At 47.7% G+C, this 26,084-nt stretch overlaps 9 protein-coding genes across 9 annotated transcripts; 5 read left to right on the plus strand and 4 right to left on the minus strand.

The window, feature by feature from the left end:
- Positions 1–158: 158 nt before the first annotated feature.
- RhiXN_01796 (sulfide-quinone oxidoreductase) lies at positions 159–745 on the plus strand (the record flags this gene model as incomplete). Its single annotated transcript, XM_043321615.1, has 3 exons — positions 159–293; positions 347–392; positions 453–745. 3 exons carry the CDS (start codon positions 159–161, stop codon positions 743–745), a joined length of 474 nt encoding a protein of 157 aa, XP_043187438.1.
- A 128-nt stretch (positions 746–873) lies between these two features.
- Positions 874–1,807, minus strand: RhiXN_01797 (uncharacterized protein; the record flags this gene model as incomplete). The annotated part of the gene is made up of 6 exons (XM_043321616.1): positions 874–986; positions 1,040–1,122; positions 1,176–1,272; positions 1,328–1,480; positions 1,549–1,685; positions 1,752–1,807. 6 exons carry the CDS (start codon positions 1,805–1,807, stop codon positions 874–876), a joined length of 639 nt encoding a protein of 212 aa, XP_043187439.1.
- Positions 1,808–2,142: 335 nt separating this feature from the next.
- On the plus strand, positions 2,143–3,748 carry RhiXN_01798 (sulfide-quinone oxidoreductase; the record flags this gene model as incomplete). Its single annotated transcript, XM_043321617.1, has 8 exons — positions 2,143–2,339; positions 2,395–2,507; positions 2,564–2,752; positions 2,800–2,911; positions 2,963–3,089; positions 3,141–3,434; positions 3,489–3,617; positions 3,665–3,748. The coding sequence occupies 8 exons, from the start codon at positions 2,143–2,145 to the stop codon at positions 3,746–3,748; spliced, it is 1,245 nt and encodes a 414-aa protein (XP_043187440.1).
- Positions 3,749–3,821: 73 nt separating this feature from the next.
- Positions 3,822–6,801, plus strand: RhiXN_01799 (sulfide-quinone oxidoreductase; the record flags this gene model as incomplete). The annotated part of the gene is made up of 12 exons (XM_043321618.1): positions 3,822–3,977; positions 4,022–4,105; positions 4,165–4,227; positions 4,297–4,503; positions 4,566–5,039; positions 5,084–5,415; positions 5,573–5,818; positions 5,868–5,926; positions 5,992–6,067; positions 6,118–6,218; positions 6,269–6,600; positions 6,655–6,801. The coding sequence occupies 12 exons, from the start codon at positions 3,822–3,824 to the stop codon at positions 6,799–6,801; spliced, it is 2,277 nt and encodes a 758-aa protein (XP_043187441.1).
- Positions 6,802–7,060: 259 nt separating this feature from the next.
- On the minus strand, positions 7,061–16,709 carry RhiXN_01800 (Nucleosome assembly protein (NAP); the record flags this gene model as incomplete). Its single annotated transcript, XM_043321619.1, has 32 exons — positions 7,061–7,111; positions 7,174–7,242; positions 7,291–7,311; positions 7,335–7,451; positions 7,498–7,656; positions 7,714–7,925; positions 8,071–8,291; positions 8,342–8,467; positions 8,524–8,722; positions 8,777–9,049; positions 9,105–9,153; positions 9,208–9,306; positions 9,360–9,476; positions 9,528–9,716; positions 9,786–9,798; positions 9,864–10,003; positions 10,089–10,128; positions 10,191–10,231; positions 10,290–10,482; positions 10,541–10,620; positions 10,671–10,868; positions 10,936–10,978; positions 11,034–11,075; positions 11,123–11,206; positions 11,269–11,400; positions 11,462–11,529; positions 11,586–11,715; positions 12,049–12,235; positions 12,298–14,485; positions 14,536–14,888; positions 14,951–15,074; positions 16,473–16,709. 32 exons carry the CDS (start codon positions 16,707–16,709, stop codon positions 7,061–7,063), a joined length of 6,195 nt encoding a protein of 2,064 aa, XP_043187442.1.
- Positions 16,710–18,530: 1,821 nt separating this feature from the next.
- RhiXN_01801 (MIT (microtubule interacting and transport) domain) lies at positions 18,531–19,005 on the minus strand (the record flags this gene model as incomplete). Its single annotated transcript, XM_043321620.1, has 2 exons — positions 18,531–18,563; positions 18,643–19,005. 2 exons carry the CDS (start codon positions 19,003–19,005, stop codon positions 18,531–18,533), a joined length of 396 nt encoding a protein of 131 aa, XP_043187443.1.
- Positions 19,006–19,524: 519 nt separating this feature from the next.
- On the minus strand, positions 19,525–20,035 carry RhiXN_01802 (uncharacterized protein; the record flags this gene model as incomplete). Its single annotated transcript, XM_043321621.1, has 2 exons — positions 19,525–19,623; positions 19,676–20,035. The coding sequence occupies 2 exons, from the start codon at positions 20,033–20,035 to the stop codon at positions 19,525–19,527; spliced, it is 459 nt and encodes a 152-aa protein (XP_043187444.1).
- Positions 20,036–20,735: 700 nt separating this feature from the next.
- Positions 20,736–23,614, plus strand: RhiXN_01803 (TFIID and SAGA subunit; the record flags this gene model as incomplete). Its single annotated transcript, XM_043321622.1, has 9 exons — positions 20,736–21,149; positions 21,202–21,280; positions 21,335–21,634; positions 21,688–22,174; positions 22,223–22,362; positions 22,418–22,758; positions 22,820–22,988; positions 23,053–23,290; positions 23,503–23,614. 9 exons carry the CDS (start codon positions 20,736–20,738, stop codon positions 23,612–23,614), a joined length of 2,280 nt encoding a protein of 759 aa, XP_043187445.1.
- A 355-nt stretch (positions 23,615–23,969) lies between these two features.
- Positions 23,970–25,900, plus strand: RhiXN_01804 (superoxide-generating NADPH oxidase heavy chain subunit A; the record flags this gene model as incomplete). The annotated part of the gene is made up of 5 exons (XM_043321623.1): positions 23,970–24,080; positions 24,129–24,350; positions 24,405–24,453; positions 24,528–24,607; positions 24,659–25,900. The coding sequence occupies 5 exons, from the start codon at positions 23,970–23,972 to the stop codon at positions 25,898–25,900; spliced, it is 1,704 nt and encodes a 567-aa protein (XP_043187446.1).
- Between the last annotated feature and the right edge of the window lie 184 nt (positions 25,901–26,084).

Raw genomic sequence — 26,084 nt, forward strand, 5'->3', positions numbered from 1 at the left:
ATTTAAAGTCGATATGTTTAAGAAGTGGGGAGTCGATTGTAAGGCTAGCATGGCTTTGCTGATGCACGGTTGTTAGATTCACGTCCGCCGAAATTGCTTCAAATGCCTTGATGAAGTCTTCGGTTCAACGAGGTATCCGTTCGACACTTCAAAACCAAATGCCAGCATTAGCTGCCGATGAAGGAGCCCTCCTCGAACATATTTGGCCGAAGAAAGAGAGCGTAACACTTGTCAAATGGTCAGAGGCTATATCCCTTTTGTATTACATCACTGCAACAGGGGGTCTTGGTTTAGTAAAGACCATATATCAATTCTTGCGCTTCATGGTGAACCTTTGTTCTTCCAGCACTTTGATGGACCATATATGCCATCGCTCAAATTGCTACACAAGTGTAAGTTCACTTACGTCGTCTTGGACGCCACCAGTTCGCCTAACCTGATACATCATGTAGTCCCCAACCTCCTTCCACATGCTCAGATTGACCGAGGAGCAATTCCTTACCTCCTTGGTGGCGCAAATATGATGTGTCCGGGATTTACATCGAAAGGGGGGAAGCTACCAGACAAAGACTCGGCACTTCCCGCTGGTGCACCAATCGCCATACATTGTGAGGGGAAAGAGCATGCTATTGGAGTTGGCGTTCTTAAAATGGGAACGGAAGAGATCAAAAGTGTAAACAAGGGGATAGCGGTTGACATCGCAACATATCTCGGCGATGGATTATGGGCAATAGAAAAGCTATAAACCAGCAGGAAGGTCTAGGGTACGCAGTTTGAATATGCGAATGATATACAGACAATGTATAATAATGATACGAGCGCCCGAAAGCAAGAGTGGCTTACAAGAGATGAATGCAGACCCAGAAATTACCTTTAACTCGTAGGTTGATATACGGTGGTGGCCTTTTCCCATAATTGGTTGGCTATTTCAAACTCGGAAAGTCCTGCCAACTCGACTACATCCATGTCGGTATTGTCATCGTTCCCTGAAGCACAGCTTATGGTCAGATCATTGGGATGGGTAAAGAAAACTACTCACGAACAATCATTTTAGTGATTTTGCTGGTGTTTCTGTCCACTACCGGTTCAAACCCAAGCTCCTTCGAAAGCCGAATTCGCAATCTTTGGTACAGTAAGGGGAGCCGTTGGTCAAGTAAACGGTAAACCTGGCTCACGCATTCGTATCCAATCCACTTGCAACATCTTCATCCACGTCCTTTGCCTCCCAGGAGCCTAATTCTGTACGTGCCCGAACCCGTTCGTTCTGTCGAGCTTTACAATGAATTAGTTGTGCCGGCCGAGTTGAGCAAGAGTCTGTCGAACCCACAAGATAGCACGCCCTCGGCATCATTTATAGATTTGATGACACGAAATTGGGCCTCGTCAAGTGATGTTATTGTTCGAGCCTGCTGTTCTTCACTTGGCACATTTGGTGGCCTAAGTGACGCTACCCGAGCAGAATGGTGTGCTTCGGCAACGGCTAGAGCAGAAGTAAAAATAGTCACGAGATGGGTCGGAAAGGAGTATAGTGGCAAAGGTGATACTTACAACGAGCTTCTGCCTTTGCCTTTTCTGTTTCAGCGCGCCAGTTTCCTTCTCTTGTTTTCATAATCTCTTGTATCTCCATTACAATCTTTACGTTTTCTGTCGGATCAAGAGCCGATGATGCTTCACGCATAATTGACCTGTATCGTGGTACACCTTGATCAATTATCTTGCGCGATCTCGTGCGGTGTGTTTAGGAAACTCACACAAGCTCCCGCATCTCGGAGTCAATGGAAGTTGTTTCCTGTGCTTTCTGGCCCATTTTTTCTAGGTAAGTTACTAGTACAAACGATGGATTCTATGGAGAAAGTTGTTGTGACGAATAACCCCAAGAAGGTTGTTGAAAGATGCGGTGCACGGAGTCCAAATATACGATCACGTGATTATTGGCTACCAAAGTTTCCGAATCCAAAGGACGAGCACGCCATTCTCATCAATATACAGATCGGTTTGTAATGAAAGATTTTCCTATAGGTATAAGCAGTTGCTTCGGAGAGTGTCGGAATTCGATCATCCACCACAGGGCTTCCTGAGCTCCTATAATTGTCTGAGTTTGTGGATCCTTACATTCTACCACATCCTGCGCACTCCTACAGCATGATGAACATTGGTCTCCGATTCGCTTCGACCGCCGCGAAGTCACACCACAAAGTCTTGGTGGTCGGAGCCGGTTCCGGTGGGCTAAATGTCGCAAACCAAATATACAACCGATTCAAGAAAGGTGGACAGAGCCTCGGAGACGGAGATGTTGCATTGGTCGACGGTGCTGAGTGGCATCACTATCAACCCGGGTGGTGAGCATACTTGATGCTTAGCGCTCATTTCGGCCGAAACTTATCCTATTTGTAGGACGCTTGTAGGCTCTGGACTAAAAGAGAAACACGACTTGCGAAAGCCTCTTGCTTCACTTATCCCTCTCACATTGCACATCATCAAAACCATGTCACCAAATTCTCCCCCGAGTCCAACAGCGTAACTACTAACTCAGGGCAGACACTCACTTACGATACACTTGTAGTGGCTGTTGGGTTGCAGACTAACTGGTCCGCAATTGATGGGCTTGAGAAAGCACTCGCAGATCCCAAATCGGGGGTATCCTCAATTTACTCGTGGGACACATGCGATAAGGCTTGGAGGGATATTGACTCGCTGAGGGAAGGACGTGCCATCTTTACCCAACCTGCTGGAGTGATTAAATGCGCTGGAGGTATGCGCTCGCCTCGCATGCTATTATACGAAATTGACCCTCATTAGCTCCCCAAAAGGTTATGTGGATGGCCTGGGATAACTACCAGAGGACGAAGCGCGGAGAGCAAATCGAAATAGACTTCATTACTGGAATGCCAACCATGTTTTCAGTAAAAAAGTGAGTATGCTAATTTATACCTTTCTGATCAGGGCTAAAATAGGAACATAGATATTCAGATGCCCTCAATGAGCTAAGGAAGTCGAGGGGGGTGGGCGGGAAATTCGAGCATAACCTGGTCTCAATCGATACCAAAGCACAAAAGGCCACCTTTAAAACTCCAGATGGCAAACTAGTAGTGAGTCAGAACGCTTACCTAGGAGGCGCCAAAACTGAAACCGTTTCTCAGGAAGAAAGTTACTCCCTACTTCATGTCACTCCTCCCATGGGGCCACCTTCGGTCGTTAAGAACTCCTCACTTGCTGACTCCGTAGGCTGGGTTGACGTCGATCCTGGTACCCTCCAGCACAAAAATGCAGCATACAGCAATATTTTCGCACTAGGTGATGCATCAAGTCTACCTACAAGTAAAACTGCGGCAGCTATCACTGCTCAAGCACCAGTATTGGCCGAGAATCTATATCAGGTGGTTAATACTGGCAAGGTTGGGAAGGCAGCCTATGATGGTTACACCTCATGTCCCGTGGGTGTTTTCTTGCACAACGACCTCTTAGATATATCTAATAAATATCAAAAGCTGCTCACGGGATATAATCAACTCATGCTGGCCGAATTTGTTTACGGGCTTCAACCCAAGGAGAGTTTCGCGGAACTGTTTGGGATAGACCAAATTGTGCCCAGGAGGGCTTTCTACCATCTAAAGAAGGTAATGTCAGAATATTATGCACATATATAATGGCTAATCCCTTTCAGGACTTCTTCCCTTGGGTATACTGGAATCGTATGGTGAAAGGAGAATGGTTTGGACCTAAGGGATTCACAGCTCCATCCTACTAAGATTTTATTTGAAATAAATAATACTACACCACGTGACGTCAAGTGTGTTTTGTTCAACCACGATCTATTCATCATGTCACGCCTGAGCGCGACGGAGGTAATCAACCGCGGCGACTACTTGAAACCTGACTTTGAGCCATCAACCCTTACTATACCTCATCTATTATCAGTTCTTACATATCATGGCATCAAATATCCAAGCCCTCATACCAAGGGGAAACTTGTTGAGGTATTCAATAACGAGCTCAAACTCGCAGCGCCGAGCTTTTGAAGGAACGAGAAGCTCGCGAGCGCAAAAAACCGAGTAATGATGGAATATTGGATGGGCATACAGGACAGGCTATACAACCTTCCGAGGTGTGTTATCTAAACTTATTATCAACGATCAAAATGTCTTATTTGCATTCCTTTACCAGCCTGTACCACTTCGTAGGTCTACTCGTCGCTCATCCAGGCAGCCTTCAGAGTCTGTGCCTGAGGTTCGTCTGGCTCCAGCATATCTTAGGTGGCCACGCCACGTGTTGACTCCTCCGTTCCGCCCCCTTTAGCCTGCTCATTCAACTAAGCGCCGTCATGGATCAGCAGAACCAATGACGACACGATCAAGTTCAAGAAATGTACATCAGCCTCCTGCAGAACCAATTCTCCTTGAGGAGAGTGAACAAGAGGAGCAAGCTATTCCAGAAGAGGAGCCCCCCCGTAGGTCGTCTCGCGCCAAGGGTCCTTCGCTAAAAACTCGCCGCCAATCTGCTGGAGTGAGTCTTGCTAGCTTATACCCGCAAGAGAGAAAGGGCTGATAAAGTCATATTTCGACTAGCTTTCTGACGCCAATGATAGCGCTTGGGAAGATAACAATGTATTCCAATCTGGGGCTGAGGATTCGCCCGTTAAGTCTGCGCGTCGGCAGCCGAAGCCTCGAATTGGACCTCCTCCTGTTGCTCGTCGCGTCAGCAGTCGTAATTCGATGTCTGCTTCTCCTCAACCCCATCCACAAAACTCGCATTCCCCTGAACAGCGTGAAGTTACCCCCGAGCCTATCATCACGCCTGAAGTATACAATAACACACCTGGTACTCCAGCATTCATTCCTCGATTACCTACTACTGTGAGCACCCCTATAGGAGGATTGCGAACATTTAATCCCCCTGCAAGTCAAATCCGCAAGTCCATCGCAGCGGCTGCACCTCCCCTTGCACAGGATGAGCCTAGCAGTGATGAGAAAGAGAGAGAAGAGAAGAAGAAGAAGAAGAAGAAGAAGAAACCCAGAAACCCACGAATATTGCAGATCAAAGTCGGGGAGATGAACTTGTTGAGGCGGCTATTGATGTAGAGGAGTCCGACCAAGACAGTCTAATCTCCGATGACGCCAAGGAAGACAACTCGTATGAGCAAATTGACGAACCCATCGACTATAATTCTGCCGTTGCCCAGCGTATTGCATCAATCGGCCGAGACCTTGCTGCTGGCAAAGCTTTGGTTCAGCGTGCAGACATAAAGATCCCCCCAGTCGTTCCAAGGTGGCTGTCGCTGGTTCTTGGTTTTGGATTCTCGGTACTACTTAGCATCACAGCTAGCTACAAGACAGAGAGTTCAAGCATTGGGTGGTGCGATACTGGTAGCAACACCAATTCAATCATCGCGGAACGTCAGACCGCTCAGGCTGCACGGTACGAATGTGCGGAGAGACTTTATCTCAATTCGACACTCGGAGCGGTTGGCCTAATTGATTCTGGAGAGGGTGGAGCGAATAAACAAGAGGTATTTGACGCTCTAATGGGCGGGGAGTGTACGCCCCTCCCGCTACTGCCTATACCTCACCCACAGACCTGCACTCCTTGCCCGACACGCAACCTGCACACCCCCCTATGGAATCACCTGTCATCCCACTTATATTTTCAAGCCTCATCCACTTGACATTATCCCTGGACTACGTGCATTTGCTAGTGGCTTGCCCGGATTTGGCGCCGTTGCCTTCCCTCCTCAGTGTGTTGAAGACGATGCACGAAAGCGAAAAGTCTCTGGTGTAGCGAAGGGAATGGCTACGTACTTGGAGACTGTCAAAGGGAAAGAGTCTGTGGGGGTTCGATTGGAAGCAAACCCGTTGACGGTGGCATCCAAGGAACTTTGGTGTCAAGGTTAACGATTTGGCCGAACTGGTACTAAAAGAAATGAAGGTTGGTAGCTACTATATCCCTTATTCTTGGCTGACACACCTTTGGTTTCAGCGTTCAACTAATCGGGAGATTACCATGAAATTGTCGAAACTGCCTTGAACGACCTCGAAAAATACGGTTGGATAGAACGCAGCGTTGACTCCAAGTAAGCATTTGTCATATGTTCACTTGTTTAATCCTCAAAATTATTCACAGAGGAGATCAATGGGTCACATCCAAGCGCTATCGATGGGTGCGCTGTGCGCGTAAGGTCGGAGCACGCGAAACCTGGAACGAATGGCAGATGCATTTTTATAGTATGTGCTCATATGATGCTGCACATTGCATACTCACCTCTCCGCTCCAGCACTTATTGCCACAATTCTTGGCGCATTCTGGACACGTTCTAAACTCGCTTCGAAACGTCGCGAGTCACGTCGAATCGCCGAGCTAGCCGCAGTTGCTCTTGAGCTAGTCCGCAATCAAGAAATCGCGCATCACACCGACCCAGTTCGCTCGCCTCATGCATATGTATCTTCCTTGCACCTACGTGATGGTATTACAAGAGGAGCACAACGTTCACACACGGATGCGTCTTTGGTCAAAGTCGCTAAAATCGTGGAGGGGAACGCAATATCCGGGCCAATGTGGAAGAAGTGGCTGGGGATGAGACTCGGGTATGGAGATGGGTTGGAGCTTGTAAGTCTCATAATATATGACAAGAATACAACAGGCTGACCTGCTTGTGTGTAGAAATCTATCTTTCAAATAAACATTAAACTTCAAGGAACGTCTCAGCGGTTGTCTTCATTGTTTTCTTGTTTCGGGCCAGATTTGTCTGTTAGATTCGGAATCCTATCCAAACGTTTTGACGAGCTATTTTTAACATTGGTTCTATAACGTTGTGTTAGCGATCTTTAATGCGAGGAGAAATGTATTCTATGGCGGTGTACAGTAGCAGGGTGGTTGTATGCTATTCGTATATAAAATGGTTCCTGGCGCCATCCACCAGGGGGATTGCATTATTTTATGGCGTGAATCCCCTTTTTATCATTATGCTTTACTAAAAATTTGTATTCAAGCTGATAAAACACTAGGGTATCGCCAACGAAGAGTCCATAGCCACTGAATGTGTTGTTCTACTTTTGGGGCTAAAGTTTTATTCGTCATCATCATCCTCCCAGTTGCTGTCCTCCAGGTTGTTGCGAGCCTATCAGGAGTCAGGAAGATTAGTCAAAGAGTCAGCTAACATAATCGAATCACACGACTTACGTTCTCATGAGTGCCTGTGAAGTACCCGATGGCATCTGCGAAGACCTCCTCAGCAATGGTTTGGCCAATCTAAATCAAACATTAGTTTATAGCAGAGAGTGTTACAGTTAAACGTACATCAAACTCGTCATCTTTCTCCTCGAAATAATGAAAGAAGCTACCGTGTCGATACTGATAGGTTCATCATCCTTGAGGCGCTTTTCAATTTCCTCCATATCAGGACGGGGACGCAACTTCGTCAATGCATTAGCGGGATCCTTCCACTCGATCTCAGTACCCTATATACCTTGGTTAAACTACCTGACACAATGTATAAGCACCAACCGAAATATCAATGTCGCGTTCCCAGTTGAAGTCGATCATGACATTAGTCACACCATTTGCATCGGGGGTAGAATCTTCGGGAGAAACCTCAGGTGGAGCAGAGTACTTGTAATATTTCTTTAGGACATTGTTGCTGAAAAACGGATTCTCGTCGAAATGCTATCCCGGATCGTAAAATTAGAGAGCTTTCCTGGTGTATTTAAATATATCGCTCACAAATTCAATGGTGAAGGCACGGTGTTCATTAGGGTCACGTTCGACCCACACATCACGAAGATAGGTCATAGCTTCAGCATCCTTTGAGTCCAACAAGTGCTGGCCAATCTCTGAGTGTTGGCCAAGTGCAATTCCCCAGAAGTTTTTTTGAGAAGCAAAAGTCTTGCGACGAGACTCATAGAGGGGTTTCAAAATCTTGAGAGCGGCAAGCTCTGTATAGTATGTAAGTAAAAGCTCATTCTTTTACTATAAAACATTACTTGCCTACTGCAATCTCAGCACGGATTTGGGCTTAGTTGAGCGTGAAACATTAGCATATAAGTACTATAATCACGAAGTTATAATAAGCGCCCTCACTTCTTTCCAGTTCTTTCATGAGCTTCTCCTCCTCGGGCTCGAGCTCGCGAACTTCAAGTACCCAAGGCTTCTCCTCTTTGGGATTATCAGATCCAACGCCTCGCTTCACGGCCATATTATTGAATAGAGAAGATGTAGAGGAGAAATACGATGGTATCCCAGTTGGGTGGCGCCCGGATCCAAATTTTTTGACGTTTAAGGTCGCAGTTGGACCCACGTGACTTTCAAATTAAAGTTTATGTGGTATATAGCTTGGCACTGAGACACGAACACATAGTTAAATATCGAGGGATGGCAAGACCCGAAATAGATACACGCGCAGAAGAAGACCAACAATAAAAAATCGAAAGGAGCACCAGAGAAGATAAGGTTCACGTGACCCCGTAAGAATGTTGCCCTTGTGGCACATCGTAACAATTGGGTAGGATATGAAAAGTGCTTGAGTTGAATTACTGGCGGGCGCCTCTGTGGCTTCCACGGTAGAACGAAGGGTCATTGTCGTATGGTTTATAGGGCTTCCTTGAATGGTTCCCAGACAATGATCTTCCTCTTGTCGAGGTCGCCTTTGTTGTGGTTGTCTTGCTTCCCTGTGCCCTTGAAGTGTGCCTTTGCCTTAGGTAGTCGTAGCTACCATCGGGAGCAGGGGTGTAGCCTGCAGCGAAGCATTCAGCGTCAATAAGGGTAAAAAGCTGCCCCCAGTTCACACCGACCATGCTTCCAAAGAGTGTGTGAGATGTCAACTTGGATGCAGTGAGCCGTGGAGAGGTTATTCCAATAGCGAAGCGAGCGATCATACGAGGATCATCACGGTCTAAGCATGTATCAAGGATGTTTCTCAATGCTATTGGGTCCACCCTAGCGATATAGTTCGGGTTGAATTCAACGCCTTCTCCAGTCAGGCATTGCGTACATGCTCCACAGCTCCCATATGGCACGGCTTTCTCATCTCCAAAGTACACCGCAAGGGAGTGGGCGAGACCTAAAATCTTGATGCATGTGTAAACTGTGGGGTGCACTGTAAAGGATGTACATACATTCATCTCCCGTTGCGAACCTCAGAACCCCTTGGATTTTCTCCATTGCCTATATATATCAGGTGAGAGAATTGTTCAGGCCGCATATAATTAGGAAGCCGACCTCGTTTTCAGCAATCAATTGCCCATCATACAATTGATTCGCAATAGCAGATAGCAACGCAGGGTTTCCAGACGGGAGTTCCTTCAGAACCCGATAACGCTAAACCATCCATGTCAAATAGTCTTCGCTTAGCGCGATTAAACTGTACTTACATGTCTGACCTGGGAGGCCTTGACTTCGATTGCCTTAGAAAGCTCCCAATTTTGAATAACTCGCGTTAGGTCTGCACGAGGAACTCCCGAGTGTTCAGCAGCCAGTGATACATCAATCTATTACAATGGTGAGTACGACGACCGACCGAATGCATTCCCTAAGCTTACATGATACCCTGAGGACCGAGGTTGAACATATTGGAGCACTGTTTTGGCTTCTTTTGAGCTCTTGTCTAGATTTGCCCATGATTTTTCGTCACGAATTGTGTAATCGTATATTTGATAACACGGAGTGATTGCCCTCAGAAGTCCAAATTTAAGTTCCAATTGAGCATAGAGGTTTAGCAAAACGGTAGGCTGTCATAAACCAACTCAGCAAATTAAGTTCAAGTTCTCCATATGTATTGAATAGGCAGCACAACTCACCCGGATATCATAACTATTTCAAAGCCTACATTAGTCTTCGTTTGGAACTTCAACCAGGAACCAAAACATCCAACTCACACTCTGCTCTGTTGATAGTGGTTTGCCTCGAGTGCACCATCGGGTGCTAGGGGAATGCCAAATACTCCAGCGGTCAACCAAAGAAGAATATTGTTCGGACTGATTGTGTCCCCACGCGCAAAATTCTCTGCACATCCCATCTAGTGAGTCTTCTTAAGCAACGCGGATTAAAAGAGCCCAACCTAAAATCGGGATGTCGGCCGCGCATAAGAATAGCGTACATACTGATGGCTTCCCATCTCGTCCAGCACGCCCAACTTCCTGGCTAGAAGTTCAACAGCATTATGAATCGGCTGGGTTTATAACCACTAGAAGGAATTTTCTAACCTGTAATTCTCCAGCGTCTTCGGCATGTAAAGATGAATAACCTATGGTTAAAGAAAGCTGAGCGTCGGACCAGGGAGCATAGCTGAACTAGGGACACACCTGTCTCAAATCTGCTTTGTCGATTCCCATGCCAAATGCAATTGTACACACTACGATGCCATCCGCGGAAGCCATGAACCAACTCTGGACATTCGTACGTGTCTCACTGGGCAACCCAGCGTGATAAACCTCGGATTCTATACCCCGAGCCCGAAGCCTGGATTGGCATTCTGTGGTATGCGACTGCAACGTTCTGAAACGCATTCGTTTAGAGAGCGAAACTCTTGGGAAGCGAAGAGGATTAAACCGACACATAGATTACAACTGGCCCATCCCTATTTTGCAACATTGGAACAAGCTGGTTAATTTTATCGTCCAAGTCTGTAGCAGTCTAATAACTGATCAGACCCGAATCTATGATTATCCAAATAGGCAGCTTACTTTGACTCGGAAAGCCAAATTAGGACGATATACAGGGACCTTGAATATTCCTGCCTTGGTATCAATATGGAACGAGTTGCAAATATCTTCCGCAACTTGATTGGTCGCCGTGGCTGTTAAACATAGTACACGGGAGATGTTGAACTCTTCTACGAAACGGGCAATTTTGAGATACTCGGGACGGAAAGAGGCGCCCCACTATACGGAAAAAACCGAAACAAGGTTTGATGAATGACGATAACTTTGGTGTACACCAATGACTTACTTGGGAGATACAATGTGATTCATCAACTGCGAGGAGGTTGATACTACATACGAAGGGTAGATAAAGATACGCTCCGTTGGTGGCACAAGTAGACTCACTTGACTTGACTCATGAGTTGTATAAAATTCTCGTTGTTCAGTCTATCATAACATGAGTTTCAGCATGTCCTATGTAAAGAATATCTTACTTTTCGGGAGCAACATAAAGCAACTTCAAGTCACCACTAAGAACACCGTCTTTGACAACTTTAGCCTGCTCTGCGGTTAAAGTACTTCATATACGAAACACGTTCGTTTGGTCGCTTCGAATTCAATGCATCTAAATTAGACTTACCTGTCCCAGCTAGCTGCCTTGACCCTTCGACGAACCAAGGCGTCCACCTGGTCTCGCATAAGTGAAATGAGCGGGCTAATGACCAGTGTAATACCGCGGTCAAAGCACAATGCTGGTACTTGGTAGCACAAACTGAAAATAAATTATTTTAGAGCCTCAAGCCCTCTATAACTAAGGAAAGATAGAGTATTACCTCTTGCCACCGGCGGTAGGAAACAAAACTAGCGCACTCTTGTTGTGTACAACAAGACGCTCGATGGCCTGGTAGCAAGGTTGAATTAGATCCTTCAACTTTCTCTTAAGGAATACAACATTACCTGCTCTTGAGCCAGCCTAAATGAAGGAAACTGAAAAACGTCTTTGAGAATCTGGCGCGCTTTCTCCATCTTCGTTGGTGTGTTGGCCGTTACGGAGTGACCAGTGCCACAAAAGTAATGTAGTCGAAAACTAAGTGGCGTAATGGACAAATGTCAACACAGGTCAACTTCAGCCACCCATTAGTTCAGCAAATAGAAAAACAGAATGCAATTGTTTCAAACACACAGATATGCATGACCGCGATCCCACACGCCATTTGGAGTGAAAAAAATAACAAAAGTAAAATCGAGTTAAAAAGAATCAACAAGTACATTCCAAGACCAAGTATATAGCAAGCTGTCTCAAAGAATAAAACCAGAATGAGAAAGCAACCAGTAAACGGCAGGCCAAGACAATAGTGATAGGATCAAGAGAAGAGAAAACAGTCCCAGAAAAAGCTACAGATAAATTCACTCCTCTAACCATCGCTCTGTCTTCTTGACAAACTTGTCCATCAAAAGCCCCAGGTCTCGCACAACAAATGTGAGAACAACCGTGGCGAAGAACTCGCTAGCAGCATGCAAGCGCATTTCAATCTGATTCCGCACACTGCTTGAGACAGGAAGATATCTCGGATGATGCCGGTCTTGTAGCGCCAGAATGTGTTTATCTATTATAGATTAGATTACCATGGTGAGAAGCAGTTACAATCAGATAAAACATAGCACTCACCAAACAATTCAGCGGCCGTAAATAACCTCTTTAGTAATTCAGCGTAGTTTGCTGGCGAGTCCACACTCTTGCCGTTTGTAATCCGGTCGAATCCACGCATGATCTTGTCCGTCATCCCTCCACGCTTCTTAATTACTCCCTCCCCAACACCGAGCTTCTTGCTATACTCCCCATTCAAGGAATCGCAGTGCTTGGTCCACTCCTCCAACCGCTTCAAAAATTCTTCGCCCCCACGGCGGCCCGAGAAGAACCCTTCACTGCATTCTCGTAGTCCAATAAGGTGGTCTACCAATGACTCGAGCACGCGCAGCTTGTCAGGCACATTGACCAATTTGGCGCCGCCTTGAGACCACACTTCGTGTGGCACATGCAATTTGGGAGTCAAGTACCCGCCTGATTGGCGGGTAAGAGAGACCAGCAAACAACCCATGAGATAAAACGGCCTTCGGTGTTGAGAATCTGGAGGTGGAGCAGGCTTAGTGCTCAGGGGTACGCTGGCCCCGACAATATGCACAACAAGACTGGGAGAGCCCCCTGTGCTTTGCGCGGGAACTAGAGGTATGCCCGCAGCACCGAGCGCCACGCCCCAAGGAACAGGCGATGCCATCCCTCTACCAAATATCACACGCGAATGGGATGTACTACTCTTGCGCGGACCCGAAGCTAGGCTCGAACCCACATTGGTAGTCGGCATGTCCGGTCGCCGACCAGGTTGGCTCGAGGCGCGCAATCGGCCAGGTGCAATCCCGAGACGGGTCGCAGCCCCAGCCGGGAGGGCATCGGCAGTTAGACGTGTGGTAGGTGCAGAAGGGATAACGGAGGGCGGGGGGACTGACACAATTGGCGTTTGTTGAGAGCTCGTTGGCGTTTGAGGGAGGGCTGGTAATTGAGGCTGTTGCTGCTGCAAAGCTTGCTGAAGTGCGGAACTATGACTAATTGACGGCTGAGCCGACCTGCGTCGCTGTGCAATGCTACCTTGAGATGTTGATGTATTCACAAGCATGCCATTTTCCATTGCGGAGCTATTCGGTCCAGGCATGATTACACTGGACTTTTCGACTGATGCCGAAAAGCTGGTTGGAACGGTTGATACTGTCCCAGCGCTCGAAGGGCCGTCAGATCCCCTTGATGAAGTTGAACTGCTTGTGTCTCCACGGGGTCGTTGAATAACGTCTACGCCCGCACCAGAGCGAAGAACGTCCACATTCGAGATGGGCAGACGGGGTGTAACAGGAGACCCCGATGGATGGGGTGGTAATTCCCTCATCTCTCGTGCAATGCTCGTCCCTGCATCCCTCCCTAGACTCATCACTCTCGAACGGTACGCCTCGCTCGTGGATCGATATCCCTCGGCAACAGGTTGTTGATGGGAGTGTAAATCCGTGGGGACAACGGTCCATGGTTCACTCTCCGTACCACTAGAGGCTTCTCGATCCCGCTCGCGTTCTTCGGCCAAAGGACCAAGGCCAAGGCGCTCATTGCCGGAACCGGAACGCTTGTGCCCGGCTGCGGAGCCAGTACGCATGCGACTCGGCTGAGTTTGTACATGTGCGGGTGCGGATGGAGGTACTGCATAAGATCGACGGTGAGGCGAATGGGAATCGGTTCGAGAGCCAGAACCAGCCGAGGTGGATTGAGAGCGGTTTACCCGGGCAGGAGCAGGTGCTCCGTTTGACCATTGAGCCTGAGGTTGAGATGGGGGTTGCGGAAGGGAATATAGCGGCTGTACACTCGGCAGGGGGAGTGGTCCATTTGGTATAGGGCGCATAGGAGGGATATGAGAGCCGCGTTCTCGTTGGGGCGTGATAGTAGATGTGGGGGAGATGGGCGTTGGCTGGTACTCTGTGGGAGTTGCATGATCATAGTCATCCGGACTAGGGCTGGGACTGGGACTGGGACTGGGACTAAAGGATAGAATATGCTCGGCACGGGTTGCATGGTGGGCAGCATAGTCGAGTCCGGAAGCGCGGTCATACGAGACAAAGGCAGATCCAATTGTCTCGGCAGGGGTCTGAACATCGTCATATTCGTGCTCGTTGCTAATAGAGTATGGCTCCGTATGGAATCCAGTGCTGTGCTCGTAGTCTGGGGAATCCTCGTGGTGATCGGGGGATATGGATGCCTGTTGGCCTGAGTCCATCTGGTATATGAGTGAAAGGATCTGCATGCGGTCTGCGTACGTGTCGTGCTGCAATACAATAAGCAACATGTGAAAACATTTATAGTAAATATGCTTACAATCGACTTGAGCCTGCGGACTTCGTCCTCTCTGGCGGCATCGCTTCGGCGCCTAACACCCGCCCGTCGTCTCTCGGCACCTTCTCCTCGCATAACACGATCCATTACCTCTTTGAGAAGTGTAACGCTCTTTCCGTACGCCGCAATCGCCGCAAGGGGTTCTTCTCCAGCACTGTCGATGCGCACAGCCTCCTGGGCCAGCTCAAGGGCCGCTGTCAACGCCCGCCGCGACGAGGGCGGTCGAGTCGACGACGCCGACGACCCCCCAGGCGTCTGAGGCGTCTGCATCCTCGGCGGTGAGTATGGAGAAGGGCCCCGTCGAGAAGAAGACGCCAGCGACTCGTTGGATGAGCCTGAAAATGAAGATATATGAACATGAGAATAAATTCACAATTAATCGATTATCTCAACTCACGCAGCGTGGCCGACCGCGTGGGTGGTGTCGAGTATGTCGAAGCGAATGGGTGGGACGGTTGGCTAGCACTCTCCCAGCTTAGCGCGCTCGATGCACTGTACGCCGCGCTCCGCTCCATAGAGTACTAGAATGGATGTGATCAGCCAGACCTCCTGCAACCACAGGAGTCCAAACGAGGCCCCTAACGCTGGGCGCTACTTGATTGGAAAATCGCCCTTGTTTCCCATTTCGGATCGGCTCAATCAAACTATTATTCTCAAACATCCGGCTCTCTTCGATTTCTGTCTGAAGCACCATTCAACCTAGCCTCGCGAAGTGCTCCCGATACCATCCGAATACTCTCTGCTCTCCCTTGTTCACTGATTAGCCGTACAGAGGTTGGGCTAGTGCGTCTTCTGGCAACATACGCCAATTCCTACCCTGAGCCTGAGATATCAAATCTGGTATTTTTTTCGAGTTGTCTAACTACACATGGTTTGAATTGCGATTTTCTCTCTTGTTGGTAGTCAAGAGTCACCCTGGTTGATATCCAGGGACATATATGCACAGCAATGCGTACTCAAATTGGCTACATACCAAACTAACACACATCGTATTCTAGATTCAGATTCAGATTCAGATTCAGATTTCAACCGCAATCATTACCTGTCCAGTACACGTGCAGACGCCAATCTTTGTACAACATCGCCAAATACCTTACCCGCCTCGATGAAATACCACCTGGCATGCACCTTGTTGCCTCTAGCTGGTCGGCCACAGCACTCATCTATAGCGTATGCAGCATCCTACGGTATGGCTGATGCCAACGTATACAGTGGCGTTGACGGCGGTCCATTGAAATAAATGTTAGACAGCGGCTCAGAGTCGGTGTTTGTACTCGCCCGACCAATGGCTTCGGCAAATGTCTTCAACCGAACTGCATCTAGTTTTGATGTGACATCTCCGAGAGGTTGAAACGTATTTGTACCGGGGATGACGTGAGCTTTGCCGTTCAAACGGGCGATCCCAACCTGAGTATTTCAGACTCATCCGACTTCCAATGCAGCCGAAATCGCGCCGTATTTCAGCTGTAAGTATCCATAGTGCAACACGTTTGTTCATATTCCTATTATAGCCTGCTATGTGGTCTGTAACTAATAGACTACACACGGTAAATAAATAGCACGGTTGCCGTATGGATAAGATAGTTACATGAATCATAGAGAAACGAGTGGCATAAAACGTGCGTCAGACATCAAACTGAATGTCTGATAAATATAACATATAGAATCCCTCCAAGGTAGAATATTTCGTGTATGAGATGGAAAGGGCTGTTGCCCTATACTGATCCCCGTAATTCAGCTTAGAACCACCCGATTCGAGCTCCAGGGTAATAGATCTTCAAGTCCTTCGACTATAATTAAGAACTCGTATCTGAAAGTCTCGCAGTAGCAAATCTGCCCGATTGCTGTAGGTATCGCGCTTCATAATATAGAAAAGTAAGCAATTACCATCGACCCGATATCTAACGTAGAGGACCTACCATATCCTGCAAGCCGGCTTCGATTGAGACTCTCTTTGCATTCGGATCTTGGTGCTTATTCCTGAGTATCTCGATTGCATCATCGAATAGCCCTACAACCTCTCTGTACGCTCCTACCGCCTCCAGTGACCCGGCGTTATCCAGCTGGACCGCTTTCAACAAGACTGGAAGCGCTGCATCCAATTTACGGCGACACGACGGCCCTTCGTAGCCCTTGCGTACGCTCAGGCTGCCCATTGCTCTCGTACTAGATTTAGGCCGCTTTGTTTCGTGTGCCTTTGCATCGGCACCCACTTGAAGATGGCGTTGGTCTCTGTACCCACCGCCACGCTTACTTCTATATTTCGAGTCGTTGCCGACAATACTTGACTTTGATCTTGAAATACAGCCATAAACAACCCTATTATATTTGGATAGTTCCCTAGAGCACCGTATATAATAATAATGAAGACAGTGTAGACAGAGTGACAAAGAGTCTTAAACGACATGGTGGTGGTTCAGGTCGCAATCGTATGTGTGCTCATCGCCAAAATAGGCTCGATCAACACACATCAATGTATCAGTTCAACGTGGAGGGTGCATGTATGCTGTACGTCCGCGGTGGTTATAGATACATTATTTTCGACGTATGCCCAGCGATACCCAATCCGCATCATTGATTGGCAAGTCATAAAGATGGGCCGTGTCATGGCACACTCCACATTCGATATATGCGCCCGCGTCCCGGCGCTTGCAATCATATATTGTCGGTTTGAACCTAAAGTTTATTCCAACCGATGCTTGTTTGCCTACTATATCCTAGTGCGACGATCATGTTCTTTGGTCGAAACTCAAAGAACCCACAGACTAGAAGTTGCTATCTACTTGCCGAGCTAGTTGGAAGGTAGTGTTTGCCTTCGCAGAAACGGCGTTGCACACCCCCTCTTCACTCACATGCACGTAGAATAGGTTAATTGCAATATACTATTTGTCATCATATCACCTTGTTCGGACATAATGGGCCAATGCGTGCCCAAATAGCTGCGATCATATTTTGGGGGGAGGAAGGGGAGCATAAATCACTAAGGCTGGGCGCGCAAAGGTACTCCTCGTCGCGTTCGACAGTGGCTCGAATACATTGATGAATCGTATGACTATTTGTATTAAATCAAATCACGTAGAGCTTTCCGGGGTCGTAGTTCACTAACTGTATCTATCAAACATCAAGCTTCGCTACTGTATTCGCATTCATACATTGTGTACCCGATAAACGGATGAGAGTTTATACCAAGTTCTCACACTATTCCTCGAACAATGAAACCAGCTGTTTGATTGGCATAGCCCAACGTTGAGTGACCATGGCTAACAAAAACGAAGGTGCGTGTGTTTCTGTGCCATAAGGCTGCGATAACAATTCTGGTAGTTCTAATAGGCTGTATTCAACAATTTCAGCATAGGTCATATTCTATCAATCAGATCAAACCAGTGGATAGATGGCTGCGATTTAGAGATGCTATATAGTCCCCAGTTTACGTTCGATCATGTTAGCGTTACATGATCCGCCAGTTTAAGTGGCTGGTATAATTAATATTATACTGCGATAGATTAGTTATATCTTTATGAAATAATCATCGAACTGTTCTTGCTTGTAGCTATGTACACCCATGTCATATTATGACTCTATCCGTTACTACTCTCGTTAGAAGCGGGTTCGAAAGGATCGATTCTGAGAGTTACTCGCCATCTGGGTACATTTGTCAATAAAAACCATACTAAGGCAATTCAAAAAAGGTAAAAGAAGGAAGCACATGTGGAAAAAGGACATTGGTGTGTTCAGAAAAGCTATTTTGGAGTGGCGGAAAGTATCGAATTTAGACACAAATCATCAACTCGAATTAAGGCGTGATCGAGACACCATTTCACTTTCCAAGTAGACGGTGTGCGAGACGAATCTAATGTATTATTTAGATTTTATCTCTATATTTGAGTATTTAACGTATTTGCACTGAATTGATTAACACAGAGGATTAAACTAAACATATTGTTCCTATGGGTATCCCTTATTCTCCACTACTAGTATCACTGCTGCAAACTGATATTAAAAGCTGGGTCCTATTTCGATATGAATCACACTGTGAAGCCACTTGTTTTAGCAAACTACGTATTAGCTCTTTTGTATAATGTAACTCACGATCTTCTTTATTCTCAAGGAATCTTCACTATCACTATCGTCTTCCCCAATATCCCGAAGTACGCCCTCAAGCAGTTCAATAGTTCGGTTGTACGCTTCTGTCGCCTCGGGGACTGAACCCGCGGTGTCTAGCGCAACTGCTCGATTCGCATGTTCAAGTGCGTTAAGGAGTGTAGGACGGCGGCTCATCCTTCGAGTTCCCTCGTCTTTTTCTTCGTGTTTTTCTAATAACGGAGGGCTCTCATTACTCCTTTTCTTCATAGATCGACGTACGCTACATGAAGATCGGGTGGACCCAAGTATCCCACAGCTCAGGAAAGCAAGCGTCTGGATGAGTTGTCGGCTGCAGGAACTGAGCGGCATAATGGTCGGGATACTAAGTGGCGGGTGGGTCGGAAGACGAGTTCATTGGATAATGTGTTTTAATGGCCAAAAGCAACGTGGGAGGGGCGTGGGTTTCTGAACAATTTTTATACCAAAATGGGTGATATCACTTCATTCTCGGCCTTGGGGTCTTGTGACATGTTAGATGAAAGTTCTGACGCGTCGCAAATACTGACTACTGGTGGCAGGTGCGGTTGTATGCATCCCCGCTTTAGACTTTGAAGTTCTTATTTAATTGTGTGCAATTTCAAGGGTTAATTTTACCTCGTTTTATTCCGTTCATGATTTGAGGTCATCAAGATGAGCCTACTGCTCGAAGCCAATCGTGAATCATGATCAGCAGAAATGTTGCGGGTCCGAGCAAGTGTCAAATGTGGCGAGGTTCTCCTGTCGCTCATCGAAACTAGTGAAGCATTCCTTTACTCGTCCTATGGGTCCAGGTGAAGATATAGGGATTCAACATCAGCTAGCGCAATCGTGATTGTACAACAGCCATAATTAATTGGAACCATCGATATCACAAAGTGCCTCTCGCCTTGTGACCACCCCCTCATGAACCGAGTAGATCAGGTTTGCTCGGTCTCTATACGCATCACACTTTATTGATCACGTTAGTCGAATACTCTAGGGTTCCAGAAAAGAAACGCACGAGATTTCTTAAGCGAGTGACGTCTTCGTGTTCAAATTCTCCGGTATCCTTCAGATCTGAGTCTATGATCGCCTCCAACAGATTCCCAAGCAATTCAGCTGATTGATTGTATTCCTTTGCAGCCGCAAGGGTTAGTGCTCCATCGTCTAGTTCGACAGCCCGATTTGCATGCTTGAGTGCCTCAACAAGGGTGTCTCGACGATTCTGACACTGTTCACAATCCCCATGCTGCCGTTTATGTCCGCCTGTCAGGGGCGGCAAATGATCTCCGTCTGGAAGATCGCAATTAATAGAGTGACTGGGGTTACCCTCCCTCTTGAGAAAGGATAAAGTCTTGCGCACTTGCTGACTGAGAGGCATGGAGTTTTTCCAAGAGAGGGGGATAAGTTTATGGAAAGAAACTTTGCTTGGATCGAGGTGCCTTATAATTAACGGAGAATCTCTGTCTGAGTGCCTGGTTAGCCGTTGTTGAGAGAAACGTAAATATGGCGGGGATAATTGACCGTTCTAGGCCCCCACATTGACAAAAAGGAGTGCAACAGCCCAAGAAGAAATGAGATTAAGGTTTGTGTGAGTATATGCATGGCCAAATTGCCTAATGATACACCGACAATGTCATATTGATGTCGGTTTTTAAGAGCTACATGGGGGTGTATGTCCAAGTCTCTTCGGGTACTGGTATATTGGCGCGGGGCGCCACCAAGCTAAGTATCAGAAAACTCCGGTGGGAGTTTTGGAAGAGGTACCATCTCTGTACGTCTCATGTATGTAATAAGGGATTCCTTTCGTTAGTACTGGTTTCAACCAGAGGAAGGTGTGGCGCAACTTTGCTTATCTGAATATTGTCAGATTCCCGGATGAAACGACTTCAATTGGATGCCACACGATAGAATGTTCTCTACGTTCATGGAGTCACATCATATTGTGGTGTAGATTTTTGTGTTTATTGACACTAGATTTCCACCCAAGAAACCAAAAGTGACAAGGCTGAGTCACGTGCTGTCGATTCAGCTTTGGCGCTTGTTTACCCCTCCACAAACACGCTCATCACGACCCGCCAATGGCTGAAGCAGATAGTTCGATAGATACATCTCCATCCGATGCCCAGCCATCCTCCGCGTTACCGAATGGAAGCAACACAGGCCTACATCCTACTAGCCCGACGACGCCTCGCCTGAATACCCAGCAAGTGCTTGAATACCTCCGCCAGCGTGGATTCAAACGAGCGGAGCAAGCGTTGTTGGAAGATACTGGAAAGACACAGAACTTAGATGAGCTCGTGAAACAGAACCTCCCAGAAGAGAGTACTGCGCCTGTTAAAATTGATCCCGAACAAGCCGGAAAGGATGCGGCAGTCATTGCAGCCCTCCGTTCGCGAGGACGGGATGAAGCTGTTGTCTTGGATCCTGCAGAGCGTGCAGAGGCCTTTAGACAACTGGAGTCTTGGGTAGATGGATCATTGGATATTTATAGGGTCAGTGGAGCGATTTCTTTGCATGTTGACTCGGTCTGATCTCAATAAATAGCATGAATTCCGACCTCTACTCTTCCCTGTGTATTGTCATTTCTATTTAGACCTGGTCTCAGATGGATATAAAACCCTTGGTGAGCAATTATATTTTCCTGTTTTGAACGGAGACCAGTCTAACGTAGGTTCAGCTATTCAATTCGCAAAACAGCACTCTCCCTCTCTCGCATCGCAACACCAAACAACCATTCACCATTTGTCTACACTCCTTTTACCAGCACATGTCAAATCTGATGAGCTCGCTACTCGTTTTCGAACTGAAAAATATGTTGTACGGATGACGCGGTCGGGTTTCGGACTTTTGCTGGGATGGTTGACTGAGGGAGTGGGCGGAGAGGCACCAGGCGCGGGCGAGGGATTCGGAGGAGATAGGAGTAGGAGGGCACGTATGGCAGTAATGCACGTTATCAACGCGCATCTACAGTTTGATTGTAAGTTCTGGTGTGTCAATTCGTGTGTCACCTTACTAACGACAACTATATAGTAACCACTGCCGCTGCAACGTCTGTCTCTCCCCTCACCCTTGAAGAATCTACTGGATTAATCTCTTCACTGATTCCTACCCCTCCAAATGCCGATGGAGCTGCATCCCGGACCTCAGCCTTTCATATGGCACAAAACCCACTTAAACTCGGCCCTGCGCCACTTTCTCAACCTCTTCAAGAGGAAACTGAGCGTATTCTTAGTGAAGAAGGGGTTCAACAGCGCCCTGTAACTAGTGTCCCTGGTCTTGTTTCTCCGGCCCAAGGAGATTTATTACCACAACCCCCAACATTCCGAATGGCAGACGTGAAGCGCGAGGTAGAAAAAGTCAGAGACGCGAGAAAGAGGATACGATTAGATCCAAATGTGCTTGGACCTGATTCTGGTGAAGCTGTGGGGATTGGCGGAGTTGAGAGGTTTTCGGCTGCGCAACGAAGCGGTGCTTTGCCAAGTGTGTGTGCATTTACGGTACACGATGCAATGGATGGGTAAGCTTGGACCAGGAGACATCCTACGTTTGTGTTGACCGTTTTCAGAATGACTTGTGCTGGTTTCTCGCAAGATTCAACGCTTATGTCCGTCGGATTTTCAGAAAGCTATATCAGGTTATGGAATCTCAAAGGGGAGAAGCTGAGAGGAATGAGAAGTGACTTTCAGGTCACAGGCGTGAAAGATGGTGTGTTCAAGGGATTCAGGATTATCGTTCCTTGTACTCAGACTCTTGTTTCTAGCGTCTTCTCTTAAGCGTCTCCGGGAAAAGCAGGGTACATCCACTCGCAAACTCATCGCTCATTCTGGTCCAGTCTACACCACAGCCTTCGATATTGCTTCTCCTACACCGCGCTTCCTTCTGTCCTGCTCTGCCGACACAACAACGCGCCTCTGGTCACTTGACACACTCACGAATGTGTCGGTGTATCGCGGACACCAAGCGCCTGTGTGGGATGTTCAATGGGCTGGAGTTTCGGGAGGATGGTTTGCAACTGGCTCGAGAGACAGGACAGCTAGGTTATGGAGTACCGAGAGGACCTCACCGTTAAGGGTCTATGCAGGTCACCTAAGCGATGTTGATGTATGCAATTCACCAGTCCAATTCCAACTGACCCCGAAAAAAGCTAACTATTGGACAACAGTGTGTGCGTTTCCACCCCAATGGCCTTTATCTTGCTACAGGTTCCACTGATTGGACATGTCGGCTCTGGGATGTGCAAAAGGGTTCATGCGTGAGGGTTTTCATAGGACACCAGGGAGCTGTTACAAGCATGGCAATGAGCCCAGATGGTCGATACCTCGCGAGTGCAGGTAAGCAACTTGGTAGTTGTATATTTTAAATTGTTTATCAAAGAGGATTCGAACTTTATTACAGCCGAGGACCTATCGATTAACCTCTGGGATCTTTCTTCTGGTAAACGAATCAAAAAGATGACAGGGCATACGGGAGCAATACACTCGCTCACGTTCAGTGCCGAGTCGAATGTGCTGGTATCTGGAGGTGGCGATTGGACTGTACGAGTTTGGGATGTCCGACACGCTGGTGGCTTGGGTGCAGGCGCCGATATTGGGGTGGGTGGCAAAGATGATTCAAAGGAGGAGGTTGTGAAGAGGTGAGTCTTGCTCGCTTAGCGTTTTGTCTGGCGATCCAAAATCGATCGATATGGGCTCATAATTATCCCTGACGTGAGTTGGTTGGTTGAGACACAAGGGGAATGGGCTCATTAGATCCCCTTCTGGTTGGATTGGCAACTGGGATTAGACTATGGGTTCTCTGTACCACTTCTGTCCAAAACCGAACATCGTGGCTAACTGTTGTTCACAGTGCAGATCTATTGGTCACATACGCAACAAAGCGGACGCCTGCTATGCACGTCCAGTTTACTCCTCGAAATCTTTGTTTGATGGCTGGCCCCTATGTTCCCGAGTCTTTATGAGCAATGTAATTGAGTGGTGTACTTTAGCTGTTCAAATGGTTAGGCGCGTGGTGTCAGTGGTCGCTACGTTACCATAACACGTGGTTACGGTTGCGAATATGAAGGGCTTCTGGCTCCTCGACCTGGATTCTGCTGATCCCAGCTTTCACCGGTCCCTCATATAACTCTTGTTCCTTGCCTGCGCTTGTCGTCGGCCCTCACTTTCACTTACCCAGGTGGTCTTTCTCTTTTGTGGCTTGTTCCTTTCATTCTTTATTTGAATTAGCCTTTTTTTCCTCCTCTTTTCTTTTTAGCGCAGCAGGACTTGCGCAGATACACGACATCTAAGTATCTCGATTTTTTGCGAACAGTAACAATGCCTGAGACCTGGATTCAACGAGAGATTCTCGCCCCGCGCCGTCTTATCTTTAACATCATTTGGTATGGCGCCCACATCGGTACTTTTGCCTATGGTTGGTACAGTCAGGTCAGTGCCTGGTATATTGTATCTACACATATGCTCATTCGACTATAGGCGTCGAACAAGCGACTAGCAGCACTCAACGCTCTCACGTTCTCCGTCTGGACCTCGCGTGGGGCCGGCCTTGTGCTTGCACTCGACGGCGGCCTCATCCTCCTGCCGATGCTACGTAATATCATCCGCATTATTCGGCCCAAGCTCTCGTGGCTGATGCCCGCCGACGAAAATATCTGGTTCCATCGCCAAGTCGCATACTCGATGGCATTTTGGGCAATGGTACGTGCACTCGGCTTCCATTGTTCAGGACCCAAAATAAACATATTCAAATAGGTGCATACGACCGCGCACTATGTTAACTTTATCAATGTCGAGAGATCCCGTGCGTCCTTTATCCTATCTCCGGGACTTATTGAATCCGAAACTTATTGTTCATTTACACTTCCATATATGTAGAGGTCCGCCCTCAGTCAGCGTTGCAAATTCACTATACGCAACCAGGAGGTTTCACTGGACATGTCATGTTATTCATCATGGTGGGTTGATGAATTATATGCACCCCAAACTGCTATTAACATATCTGCTAGGTCTTGATGTATTCTACAGCTCACCACAAGGTTCGCAAGCAATGCTTCGAGGCATTCTGGTACACCCATCACTTGGCATTCTTCTTCATGCTTGGCCTTTTCACTCATGCAACCGGATGCTTTGTACGCGACTCGGCCCAGCCTGACTACATCTCGACTTTCCCCTTCTACTCGACTGAGCACTGCTTGGGTTACCTCTCTTGGCGCTTTATCATTTGGCCCGCGATCATCTATTTTGGTGAACGTCTCTACCGCGAGGTCCGCGCTCGTCGTGCGACTACTCTTCAAAAGGTCCTTGTTCACCCTTCTGGTGCCATGGAGCTACGAATCAAGAAGCCCAGCTTCAAGTACACTTCCGGCCAATGGCTGTTCCTCCAAGTCCCGGAGATCTCCAAGTTCCAATGGCACCCGTTCACCATTACTTCCGCCCCCGAAGACCCATACGTTAGCGTGCACATTCGTCAAGTTGGTGACTTTACATATGCCCTTGGTGAACGACTTGGTGCTGGGCCCAGTGTTGTTGCGTCTCTCACCACTTCGGCCATGAATGCACTTGAGAAACGTGCCTCGGATGCCAAAGGTAAAGGACTCGACGCACTCCCTGAAGAGGGCCGCGGCGAGTTCATAGAGGTCGATTCGTCCAATATGACCCTTCCTCTAGTCCGCATCGATGGACCCTATGGTGCGCCAGCGGAAGACGTATTCGAGTCTGAAGTTGCCGTCTTGATTGGCGCAGGTATTGGTGTGACACCCTTTGCCAGTATTCTCAAGCACATCTGGTACCGCCAACGTCGCGGAAACCTAGGTGCACTCAAGCGTGTCGAGTTCTTCTGGATCTGCCGTGATGCCCCCTCGTTCGGGTGGTTCCAGTCCCTCTTGCAGGAAGTCGAAGCCGCTCAAACCGACCCCAACTTTTTGCGTATGAACATCTTCCTGACACAGAAGATTGGCGAAGACATGCTTTGGAATATTGCTGTCAACGATGCGGGAGCATCTTACGATCCTCTCACTCTCCTTCGCACGCGTACTATTTTCGGACGTCCGGATTGGCGCTCGGTGTACGGCCGGCTCCGGATGGCAATCGAGACGGGGCAATATCTCCCCGGTCGCGAGGCTGCACTTCGTACCAAGGTCGGAACCTTTTTCTGCGGGCCTGCCGGTTTGGCAAAGACGATTAAGCAAGAATGCTTGGCTGTCAACACCGAGACTATCAACTTCACGTTCGCCAAAGAGCATTTCTGAGGCTCTCCGGGCTATCTTCGTTATTCTATTGTTACCCTGTTCGTTGCGTTGACGCACTAGATGTATTTCATCGTGTATATTCCCCACTGGTTGTAGGAAAGTGTGAATCTATATTGGCCACCTCTTATTTGCGCAATTGCCGAGCCTAAGAATACACCTCGTCTAGGACAAGGTTACAAACCCC

Source organism: Rhizoctonia solani, chromosome 16, assembly GCF_016906535.1.
Source record: "Rhizoctonia solani chromosome 16, complete sequence".
Classification (NCBI taxonomy): domain Eukaryota; kingdom Fungi; phylum Basidiomycota; class Agaricomycetes; order Cantharellales; family Ceratobasidiaceae; genus Rhizoctonia; species Rhizoctonia solani.